Genomic DNA, 13,093 nt, shown 5'->3' on the forward strand with positions numbered 1-13,093 from the left:
GATCCACGCAACAGAGACGTGTTTCAGATTTCTCTCTTGTCATTTCAGATCTTAAATGTTCGATCTTCATTTGGAAAATCAGAAGATTTCATACAATGTATTCAGCAGGTACTGTGATGGCCCTTTCTGATGTGTTTAGGAACAGATTAAAACTTCAAGTAATTTAGCAGACTACTATTAAGACAATAATGGTATGTTTTAGCTTGTGGTTGATGTAATCTTGCTCTTACATTCTGCTTCCATAAGAAAAAATGCATTGCTGCTTTCTAGGAAAAAAGAAATGACACTATATGCCACGTTAATGATGCTTCTTTAAAATCTGTCACATTTTATCTTGAAATTATTTCCACTGAAAAGAAACTACTTTTACAAATACTAGGGGCTTCAAAAATATTTAATGTACATAATAAGAAAATTACTGGAAATGAAATTATCACCTGTTTCTAGTCATTGCTGATTACTGTTCTGAAAGAGAAATTTAAGTTGTGGTATTAAGCAAAACAAAGTCCTTTTCCTCAACAACTAAATTTTTATGTCAGTGTTTGTATTATTCCTGAAGTACTGTTCTCTATTGATTTGCAACCATGTCTTATTTTAGAATACCTCACAGGATTAGGTAGGAAGCTTAGCTCTGGGTAACCATGCAGCACACTGGATAAGCTCTTCAGATCTGCACTAACCATCAACAACCGAAAAATGGTGACATTCAAACAATGGAAAACTGGTTTTCCTTTCACTCCACGTCCTTCAAACTACTGAAAAAGACTCCTCACAGGAACTCCAGAAAAGCTTAATTCAATTACAGGAAATCAAACGTGCCTTCCCTTTGATGTTAAGACTATACAATAAATATGTATTAACAAAAGCAACATCCTAGCTAGGAAAATGTTAAGAATAAAAAGTAATTATCTTTTACTGATCTATTCAATGAAAGAATATTACATATTTAATTTACTCCACATCTCCTAGGCAGTCTGTTTACTTTTTGCTATTAACATATCTTGAAATTAATGTTTTACATATTTTCAATGTATTATTAATATATTAAATTCAGGAATAAATTAGTTGTTTGGACACCAAAGTCTGCTTGAGGAAAAATGTCTTTAAAGCAGAAATACTTAAAATACAAAAAAAGCTGCTAGATGTTATTAAATTGTATTTTATAGCATATTATGTTATATCGTAAAAAATCAATTCTCCCGTTTTTACATCCTCAACTAGATTTTTAGTCATGAATCACATTCTTAATTATGCCAAATATGCTTTTGTGTTTTCCTGTCAGATTTACTTCATCAGTTTTATCCCACTGTTTGCACATATTTTTGAAAGTAATTTGTGGAAAATCTCATTTTCACTTATTTTCAGCTATTGATAACAGCTCTGGCATTAAAGCACATCACTACTTCAGACACCTTTTTGATGAAAAATAAAAGTACAATAGTCTTTAGAATAGAATTATATTATGGTATTTTTAAAAGAAAATTGCCAAAATTACCCTGTACAATAAAGCAAATACTATATACCTCATAATCACAGAATCACGAATCACAGAAGGTGATGAGAAGGTTTTACTTAAATTTCGGTATTAGAAGACACATGATTGAATACTAAACATCACGTTCCTGTCTTTAAAGCTCCTTGTCACTTTCTAATGAGAAGTTTGTTACACATTTGCCAACATCAAAACTCAAAGGAGAAAGGATGAGGAGAAGGCGGAGGTACTTAATGCCTTCTTTGCCTCAGTCTTTAGTAGTAGAACTAGTTGTTCCCCGAGTACCCAGACCCCTGAGCTAGTAGATAGGGGCAGGGAGCAGAATGAAGCCCCCGTAATCCAAAGGGAGATGGTGAGGGACCTGCTACAGCACCTAGACATACACAAGTGTGGGATCCACCCGAGGGTACTGAGGGAGCTGGTGAAGTGCTCGCCAAGCCACTTTCCATCATTTACCAGTAGTCCTGGCAAACCGGGGAGGTACCAGTTGACTGGCGTCTAGCAAATGTGATGCCCATCCACAAGAAAGGCTGGAAGTAAGATCTGGGGAACTACAGGCCTGTCAGTCTGACCTCGGTGCCTGGGAAGGTCATGGAATAGATCATCCTCAGTGGGTCCAGAGCAGCCAAGAAGGCCAACAGCATCCTGGCCTGTATCAGAACTAATGTGGTAAGTAGGACTAGGGAAGTGATCGTCCCCCTGTACTCGGCACTGGTGAGGCCCCACCTCAAGTGCTGTGTTCAGTTTTGGGCCACTCACTACAAGAAAGACACTGAGGTGCTGGAGCATGTCCAGAGAAGGGCAACGAAGCTGCTGAGAGGTCTGGAGCACAAGTCTTAACGAGGAGTGGCTGAGGGAGCTGGGGTCATTTAGCCTGGAGAAAAGGAGGCTGAGAGGAGACCTTATTGCTCTCTACAACTAGACAGGTGGGGGTCAGTTTCTCCTCCCAAGTAACAGGCGATGGGACAAGAGGAAATGGCCTCAAGTTGCACCAAGGGTGGTTTAGACTGGATATTAGGAAAAATTTTTACACTGAAAGGGTTATTAAGCATTGGAACAGGCTGAGTCATCATCCCTGGAGATATTTAAAAGACAGGTAGACATAGTGCTTAGAGATATGGTTTAGTGACGGGTTTTGTCAGAGTTAGGTTGATGGCTGGACTAGATGATCTGTAAGGTCCCTTCCAAACTAGACAATTCTATTCTATAAAGTCAGGGACATTAGAATTTGCCCTCAAAACAATGAAACATCATTCTGAAATGAAAATTTCCACTTTCTAACCATATCTACATTGGCTATTTCACTCTCAATCAACTTGTTCTCCTCCTTATCCACACACAGAATTTATCAATATAGCTTTTAAGTTATAACTGGTAGTACAAAATTAATATAAAAATGCTGTCTCATTCTGAAAAATGCTATACTAATGGCCAATGTTTCAATAGCAGAAAATCACAAAATACAGAAGAAACCGCCCAATGTAAGGATACAAGATGAGATATATCACTAGAGCTAAAGAGAACATCCAGCAAGTTATAATGTAAGATAAGCAAAAAGTAATCAATAGGGGACCACCACTCTGTTCTCAGTAGTGAATGGAAAATATTTGATATGTGTAAGAAACCACCGGATCGCTAGTCACCAGATTGGCTTCTAGATTATTAACAAAAATGTGAGCCTTTCTCTGCCATGTTTAAAAGAATCATTTTTATAAGTCAATATTCTACCACATGACACTGCTAAGAAATAGTGCTTTAGGGAAAGACTTTACTGATTAGCACACAATACCTGTTGCTTTTTATGTAGGCAAAGAATTATTCAGCATACTGCATGCACAAAATTGCAGCAGCTGTGGATAAACTCATCACAGTGAATTAATTAATAATTTCAAATGTTAAGAAATGGCCTCTGGGAAGCTGCCCAAGACATTTTTATCCAAAAGCAGTATGACTGCTGTATTATTAATTAAAATTTAGGAAGAGTGCCATAGATATGCAAGAATCTCCAAAGCAGTAACTCACAACCTAATAGAGTGGAGAAGGCAGAAGCTAGTGTACATCAAAGAAAGGAAAATTAAGGAGTGAAAGAAACAGACCTACGCATATTTTGAAATTACAGAAAAAGAAGAAAGAAGGACAAATAACAGATAAAATCAAAGAATGATTCATTATTTTAGAAGTGATTCACTGTCATGCAAGTAAGAAGGAGAGTAAAAGAAACCAACACACAATACGCATCATTTTGGAGGATGTAGAATCTGGACAATCAAAAGAGCATTTACTTGCTCCAATGTGAGAAATGTTTAATTGCTGTATGAATAAAATCAATCACATTTAGGTCAAACCATCTGTTGACAGAGGAGTAGGAAAGTATCTAAAGGAGACAAATGGCAGTCTTTCTCTTCATTTAAGCCAGTGCCACTTTAAAAAGATTTCAGACAAATTGTGCAAACTTTGTATTACAGACTGTATTTGAACCCTCTTCTTCCTTGATGGTGAAGGCAAAATATTACTATATTTTTTGCTTGACACTGTAAGTGCATTTTTTAAAAAGAGCCAACTGAGGGATGATAACAATCTATTAAGAAAGATTATAATTATTAAGAAAATCTATACAAGATAATAAAAAAATCTTTTATTTTCAGTCTTCTATTTCTTCTCAGTATTATTTTGAGTTCATAAAGTGATGTTATCATATCTATTTTCTGTTTCAGGTACAGATGAGTCTTTTCTTCCATTCTTCTTTCTTTTGATTCTTTCTTCTTGGTGGGTATCCCCAAAACCTATTGCTGACAAACTCGTCTTGAGTCTGGAGAGCTCTTATACAAGGTACCACCAGGAGCATCTTGTTTTTTGTTTGAGACATGGGTGTTGAGCAGCTGCCTGGCTAACATTGTAAAATGTAATGTGGAAGCATAAACTGCACCACTAAATCCTAACTCAAGGCTATTAAAGCTTAAGTAACTAAAAATTTACTTAAACAATTCAACTAGCCTAACAACCACAATCTGCAAGAATAAATTTTTTGTAACATGTTTCCATTCATAATGTTATCGATCTCCCTCAGAAACATAACGCTTACAAATATAATGAACTTTTTTTGTCATTTAGTTAAAAATTTGTATCTTTATACATACAAATATAAAATTAACGAGCAACCTAATTAACAAATATTAACAACTGTTCAAGTAGTGTATCTTACTCACACCTTGTCTATCTTAGACACCTCTTAGATCTTGCCTGTCTTACACACACATTGTAGGATGGGATGAATGACTTTCTGTAGGTGTCTCCCATTTCAGAGAGACTGCAGAAGGTACCTTGATGACAAGGTCAGACTGGACGCTGAACTTATACATAGTTCCATTGAAATGTAAATCAACCCACTAATGTTCTGCTACTTAACAAGGCATCTGTTTAAGGTATTATTTGAGCAGCAAGGAGAATTACCTTTTACCATATTATTATGCTTTTATCCAGATAAACCAGATGTTTGTAGTCTGATATTTCAATTTCCATATTGCTACTGCTAGATTGCAACTGTTAAGGGGAACTGTAACAGCACTTTAACCTCCAACTTGGCACACATGCCAGATACGTGAGTTCTGGCTGTGCAGAAAGTAAGAGTAACCTGCTGGGTGGTTTCCACCCAGGAACAGACTTCTTGAAGTTTTTCTAGCTCAGAGATAGCACAGGGGAAGTCTGATATATAAAATTCTCCTTACTAGCCACTCAGGAGAACCTTATCCCAGTTTACAAGCTGAATACAGCATGGCATGTGATAACTTTCTTTAATGTGTATATAACCTCATTTTACACTATGTTACTATAAACAAATATTCCTTGAAACAAGTCTACAAAAATCTTCATCAATGGATCCTGAAAATATTTAAGTGAGATACTTAATGCTAAAGGCATATTTAACATAAGAAGATTTACATAATGCTTCCTTTGATGGTCACAGGGTCTATTGAACATCTTCACTGTGATATAGAAGAACTGACCAATCATTAAGGTGAAGGTGTACATACTGAGAAGCTCAACTCATTTCAGCATTCATTGGTCATCTTTGTGATTTGAGATGACATAAAACAGTTGCCATGAGGTGAGTGGTCTGAAGAAGGACACTTCGTTGTCTTGCTGTTTTGTTTACTTTAAAGAATAAACTGAACTCTACTTTGAGGATCAATCTTCAACATTATTGTCACCGTCACGTCAAATTTTAACTCCTGAATACATATCCTGTGGGGCTGGCATGCAGATACAGAGAAATCTTGTGGTGCAGATGTCTGTAGGTTCTGCTGAAGATGCTGCTCTGTACCTGCTGCATACTGCTGCAACTCAGCAGGTATTTCACCTCTGCCTTTATTCATATCAAGCTTTTCTGCTTCCCATATTTTTAAACATGCTTTTAAAATGCGCAGCTACCAAGGTGATATGTGTTGTGGCACTTATTAGCCATGGTAGCATGCAATTCTTTGTTGTGGATGGATTTCTGTTTCTAACATTAGTTCTGATTCCTTTGTAGATCTTTTCATCTTATTATACGCATAAATCTCAAATCTGGCCCAAACTCTGGGTGACAAAAAGTAAAAACTGTTTTTGTATTTTCTGTGCACTTCAAGGAAAGAAGATAACTGCTTGAGTACACGTACATGTAGAAAGAACTAGAGCTGGATACAGTGTTTTGTCTATATTAAGTAATTTTCAATTTTCACTATTTCTAATTGTGGTGGTGCAACCTCCTCCACCTCTCCCTTTTAGGCCACTCAGTGCTTGGCGTGATTTCTAGCCCCATCTGGGCCACATAACAATACAATGCACCAGAATGTTACCTGAGACACATAATGGTCCAACATAAAAACAAAGAAAGAAAATGAAGGGTAACGGACCAGAACGCTATGGTAATCCCTTAGCATACCTGGCTCCCGTGACTCCTATCGCTTGGGAACAATAATGGTAATAAATCACTTCTGACAATAAATGGATCATGGCCCAGAGAGGGGGGTGATACCAGAACTTCAAGATCTAGCAAGTTCTGGGCTTGCACAAGCGGTGGAAAGCATCAGAACATCCCACTGTCCGAGCTGGGCTAGAGTGGAAAAGGACCTGATGAAAACCAATTACCTTGGACCCTATAAGTAGTGATCCTAGAGAGACCCTTTGAGCTCTTCTAGATCGCAGCATGCTGTGACCAGCATCTCCCTTGAGTTTGGACGCTGCTCAGGCAGACACCTCGAGGATTTAAAGGCCAGGGTGAGTTAACCCTCTCAAGTCTCAGTTATCACCCGCTGAGGAATGCTGATGCATTGTGAATATTTACTCCAAACTTGAGAGAAATTTTAACTATAGGCTAGCCTCTCTTTCATCCACCTCTCTGTCCATGTGTCTCTAATATACACGTTATCTCTTAAGACTGTGGGTGTTATACTTTACTGGATCCAAATACTTTCTGTCCAGTTGTTTGTGCCTGTGTTAAAAAAGGGGCACCCGTTGGCTCGTTGGAGTTGCCTGTTATGAAGGGACCTTTGGTCCTAGCAGTTAAAAACTCAGGTGTGGGTCTGTGTGCGGCCCCTCGAGTGGTGTGTGTTTGTATGTTTGTGCTCATATGTGTATGTATTGATTTGGGATACCTTATAGTAAGTTAGTGTGAATCTTGCCATTTTTGAATCTGTAATTAAGTCATTGTTCAATTATTTTGTTAAATCATCTTGTAAATCCTTAAATCAGTTCATGATTAAGTGCTGCTAAAATTTAGCCTACTGATCTATCTCAAATCATTAATAAATTTTGAATTGCTGTTAAATCATAACCATCTCAAATATTTCCATATGTGACACTGAAATATTAACAGAACGGCATTAACTCCCTCCTGTGTTTATTTTAATATCCTAGCTGCCTTTAGTTACTAAAACCATATTCAAATCACATTTTAAAATGAGTTTTTCAATATTCATTAAAATGTGGTTTCTCCTTCTCTGAAATTAAAAAATAAGTAATTTAAACTCTGTTCCAATACAACTGTTTTCCTTCTCCTTTGGCTTTAGATAAATATATATTAACATGTACAAAACCAGAAAAATGAAATGCATGTATTTGGGCAAGATGCATCTATGTCCATATAGGAATGAGAAAAGTGGGGATAATAATACTACACTTTCTTAAAGTGGTATCAGTGGAGAACATCCATTCAAATACTATGGTTAGATGAAGCCAGATGTAGTACTCATGTAAAAATAATTCAGAGGAATTGCACTGAATTCTCTTTGGACTGTGAAAATGACACTTCCCATAAATTCTTTATGCTTTGTCACCCCAGGAGTGAGTTAAAGCCAAACAAGCATCTGATTCTTGCCTTGATTGACTGCTGTTATAAAACACTTAATGGGACTTACATTCAAAGGACATCTGAAAGACTGACTGTCTCATTTTAGCATCTGAGATGTCAGTAACAAGACAAGTTCAAGAAGAGATATTTAAATGTTTCAAACAAGATGTTTTGAAAAAACATTGTCAATATCTACCAAATATACTACTAATCAGCTTTTATTTGTAATGAGTTATTTACCAAATTCCTTAATCAGATACATATTTCGAAATATTCTGAAGTATATTTGGGAATAGTGAAGCCTCAATTTCACCCAAAAGAAAAATCTTATACCATGTTAAATAAACTTGTAATTTCTCTTCCTCTAAGTATTTGGATGCATATAAATAATATCTTCTGTACAAACATGTACAGAAGTAGTATAGTTATATACACAAATATAAACACAACTATGAGATGCGCATAACACAAGGCAATAAATATGATAAAATATTTAGATAGAAAGATAGGTAGATAGAGAGATAGACAGATATGTATAAATATATCTCACTTTAATTTTGACTGATCTTTATTTTGCAATAGTGTTGTCACTAATTTAAACACACATCCTACACTTTTTTCCTTACTGCTTTTAATTTGTTTTGTTAACAGTCTACCTAAGCTAAATAAAGGTGGCCCTAAGCGCAAACAAAAACATTAACAGCAATTAGCATTTGTAAAGTGCCTGACATGTTTAAAGTATTGAATAAGTATTTAATCAAAAGTCCTCAAAGCAGTTCTCAGGACCACTGAGCACTTCCACCAGCAATGCTGCAGCATAGGGAAACGTTACCACAAGGCAGAAACTAAGTTGCCACCAAAGCCATACAAAGAGCCCTGGAACCAGCACTAACTTTTAATAGCAGTATTTATGTAAACCTAGTCCAAACAACATGAATTTAGCAATAGTACTAACTATTCAGGAACACTCTTTGTCTCCAACATAGTGTTATTATAGCATTAAGAATGAAACAATCCAGATCTTGAAAAGCAGATGAAAAACAGCGGATGAGGCACCAGGTATAAACCGGTATAACCTGACTATTAACCAGGTATACTTTTAGGATGATGAAAAGAACAGTATGTGCTTAGGAAAAATTGAATATAATGCATTATTCACATGTATTTCTGTCTATTATAAGCCCTTGAAAGTTGGATCTTTCCATCAAAATTAACTCCACTAGAAGAGGTTCCTGGATCAGAAGTTTTCCTTTTATTTATGCTCATCATATCTTCAAAGGTTTCACAGAATTTGGGGTTGGAATGGTGCCTTCATAAAATCTTCATCTTCTTGAGATTTCTTAGTCCTTAACAATGTATCTTCATTACAAACAGAACTTTTCATCTTTTTGAGATTTCTTAGTCTTGAAGGATGTATCTTTGTAACAAATAGAAGTTTTCATCTTTTTAAGATTCTTTATTACTTAAGGATGAAGACAGGGCTTTCCTTTAAAACTGTCCACACAAGAAAAGATTCCAGTGAGGATGTTTCTATTCAGCTAGTTGGGACGGCAACAGTCCTGGAAGATTTCCCTAATGTTGCATGTTTTGTTCGTTTTTTCTGAGGTATCATCATTCCTTGGTCATGAATATTTTCATTAATAAGGCTAGTGTGTTTTGGATTGGAAAACGTTAGACCCACTGAATAATTTGCTTATTGGAATGATTTCTGGTCACTTTTTTCTTTTAGTATTTCTGCTTATTACCAGAAATCTGGAAAATGTTGCAAGGCATATGAGAACAAATTTATCATAGTCTTTAAGTAAGCATTTTGTTGTTGTAAAAGATTTTTCATATTTCTTTTCTATTATTAGAGGATCCATACAAGAACAGACGTTCTCTTTTCCTTAAGTAGGTCAAAGTTAAGATTTTGCCTTATTAAGATTTATTAAGACCATCCACATTCTTGTTGAGATGAACATGTTGCTCACTGACATCATTGCTCATTGACAAATAGAAGTTTGCTCTATTTCTAAATGTCTATTTCTAAAGCAAAAAGACAAAGTTAAGTCTTCACGTGAACTTTTAGTATGAATTTCAGTATCTCATGTCTTCTAACACCACTGCATTCAGCCTTTGACATGACTGCAGCAAAAAAAAATATTAATCCCAAAAACATAAAACCCAAGCTGTACCAGTACAAAGAGGAAAAAAAATAAACAGACCTCCAAAGACCATGACCTGTTCCCTGATGTAAACCTGTCTTTTGAGACTCACCTCTAATGTGACATATGTAAAGAATCAGCCTAATTAGAACAGGTGAAAAAAACACTTAATATAAAAAACTTTATATTTTGCTGTATTACTACTTGACCATCTTCCCATGTCATCTGATTTCTTAAAGATCTGCAGGTGCAGGAATGGTATTTTTAAAGATATTCCCAACACATCACGTGATACATTCCTAGATTTAAAGAGGTGACTGCATTTAAGAAAAAAATCTTCAACATTCTCTAGTTATTCCACTTAGAGTGTTTTAACTCATGTTCTCAATATGACTAATAGCAGCCCCAAGATCGACTATAAGCTACTGGGAACTAACCATCACTGAGAGGTTTATTGTACAAGCCATTATCCCATAGTCTCTCAGTCCATAGACCTTCCACATGTATCATCTGAAGTTCCAGCTATACAAGACTTGTGGCAGAAACGAGAAGACAAGCCTAGAATCACAGGGATGTGAAGCTTCTCTTCAGACAAAGCAGGAGGATGCAACTGTGATTTCTAGCACTGTAATGATCTAGGCAAGGTGTCTGTACAATGTTTAAAGTCTTGATGGCATTCTGAATGGTTATTATGAAATCTGTTGTACCACTGAAATTCTCTCTGTATATGAATATAGTCCAAGTAAGGTTACATCTCTGTCAAACCAGAGACATTTCACTGAGCTTTAGTCATATATAATTACCGTGTCTAATCTAACTCAGTCACACAGTCTGTCTTTATAGCCAACAGAGAGATGAGTGGTTCTGGAGAGTGATACATCTCACTCTTAAACACTCATTTTAGGATGAGAAATGGAACTGGATTCTGGGGACGGAACTGGATTCTGGGGATGGATAGTTGAACATAAACTTCAGCTGCCAGCAAGAAGCACTGCACAATGTTCTTGGAGGGAGAGGATTGAAGGACAGGCCTCTGTCAGAGTCCGTGGATATTATTACAAGAATCGCCTAACATATACTCCAGAAAAAAATGGCTTTACAGGCATATAACTTATAGACAAAACTGATATAAAAGGAAGATAAAAATGTACTTACCAAAAACAATAGAGGACTCACAGTAGTAGTAACCATTCGGTTGCTTTTTTTTCAACATGGAGCAAAGATCTAAGCGGTGCAGAATTTCATCTCCAAAATAGTGGCTTTTAAAATCTTCGTACAGGCTTGAATCAATTTTTTTCACCTTTAAATAGCAACATAAAGTTCAATTAGGCATTCTACTAGAAGGATGAATTTTCATATTTAATTTCTATGGTTTTCTTTTTAACCAGAGGTATAGTTAGGATGTAAAACTACTTCAAGATGCAAAAAGAAGAATGAAACAATAATGTGCTAAATCTTCTGTTTTATTTAAGCACTGTCTGCTGCAGAACTTAAATAAGGAAATAAAAGTGTCATTACACCTCCTTTCTACTCCTCCCTCTTCAGTCCTGTAGGAAACAATGCTACATACACAATGCTACAAATGCTTTAATTTCCAATGGTTTGCCACAGTCTTCATGGAACATGTAACTGGAAATTATTCTTGCTGTCATCACTGGGCATGCTACTACAATGAAATATCTCAAATGTTTCTCAAGGGCAGTTTTCTGGGTCTTTAAAATCACCAAACAGGAAAATGTGGTTTTATTTAACAAGCACTGGGCTTTTTATCTCAGCAAATCTAAAAACCTACAGTGATTTACAATATCACTATTGTGATGTAGTTTTGCGTATATGAAGTGGAAACTAATAAATATTCTATTTATCTGTTTTCAGAAAACCTAATTTCAGTAGTTAAGAGTTTAGAGTTTCTCATTCCATTGCATTTTCAATAAATATAGATGATCTCTGTAGAAATTCAATATTTTCTCCTTCAACCCACTTTAAAATAATGCTGTTTGCTTTTCAAAAATAATTACTATATGCTAAGGGATGTTAGGAGTGACCACTGTCTCCAGCAGCTCCAGCCCAGCTGCTGGAGCCCAGCCTGGTGCCCCAGGGACCCAGGGTCTCGGATGGATATACCTACTGCTTTCATGTCCCAGAGACACATACACATGCTCAGTGCACATGGACATGTCCAGCTACACAGGCTGTCATTGCCACAGCCTTCAACAACACGCAAGTACAGGGCTCACATAAGACACAAGTGCAGATAGCCCCTGGCAGAGACAGAAGGTCACTAGTGCAGGCATGCACATGACTCTCTCCAGGTTCACAAGGACACACACGTTTGTGCATCCCCCAAGCACAGTCATGGCCCCTCTGTCTGCCTGGCACCCCTGCCCAGATCCTAGGCACCCACGGGTCCCCCGCTCACCAGCTAGTCCAGCCTGAGGTTTGGTAACGAACACCCACACCCCTCACACACGGGTGGTTTGGGGAAGATACAGACATTTGCCCCCAGCAGCCAGCACACCAGCTCAGTCAGACAAGCGTGCCTGTCAGCCCCACACAGAAACGGCCCCTTTTATACCCCTTTCTGTCCACTCCTCCTTTGTTCCTCCCCATCCCCTCCCCTGCACATCCATCATCCTTTTGCACAGGCCCACTGACCCCCCCAACACCCTGGACCCTCAGATTTACATCCCCAACAGCTGCAAAGTCCCAGTTTGCCTGCAGTTTCTCGATAGCCCATCAATTAGAGTGACTGACGAGGATTTTTCCTGGTTTTGTGTGTTATGTTTGACAGGTTTTTGTCTCTGTATATTTTGTTTATAAATTCCCCCTTTCCCTGACCATCCCATTTGACAAAGTCCTCAACCAGACTGTGGCTGACCAGCTTTGGCTCTTGCTACTGTCTCCCCTATCATATGTTAGTCAGGTTTGTGTCTCTGTACATATTGTTTAGGCCCTCCTCCTTTTCTTATTAAACCCCTCTGCACTGAAAAGGTCCCTCAGCAGACACCCTAAATGGGACACACACTGTCTCCTTCCTCACACCCTTACACTATATCCGTTCATCTGAGCATCACACTGACACATTTCTTCTGGTGCTTCATTCACTATTACTCAGTGTTGGTATGCCTG

General features: G+C 37.3%; 1 protein-coding gene across 12 annotated transcripts in view; it reads right to left on the reverse strand.

Annotated features, from left to right (window-relative positions):
• AKAP7 (A-kinase anchoring protein 7) overlaps window positions 1–13,093 on the reverse strand; it is a 95,075-nt gene that overhangs the window by 43,879 nt on the left and 38,103 nt on the right. For 11 of the 12 annotated variants that reach the window (XR_008465583.1, XR_008465582.1, XM_054196300.1 and 8 more), the window contains exon 7: window positions 11,120–11,264. Coding sequence is in view for 10 of the 12 variants with exons in the window: in XM_054196300.1 (XP_054052275.1) it covers window positions 11,120–11,264 (145 nt within the window). In the remaining 2 variants the exon portion in view is untranslated. Of the gene's footprint in view, window positions 1–1,503; window positions 9,315–11,119; window positions 11,265–13,093 lie in introns of those variants that run through there. The other variant, XM_054196299.1, reaches the window with a different exon arrangement.

The sequence above is a fragment of the Rissa tridactyla genome, chromosome 3 (genome assembly GCF_028500815.1).
Source record: "Rissa tridactyla isolate bRisTri1 chromosome 3, bRisTri1.patW.cur.20221130, whole genome shotgun sequence".
Taxonomy (NCBI): Eukaryota; Metazoa; Chordata; class Aves; order Charadriiformes; family Laridae; genus Rissa; species Rissa tridactyla.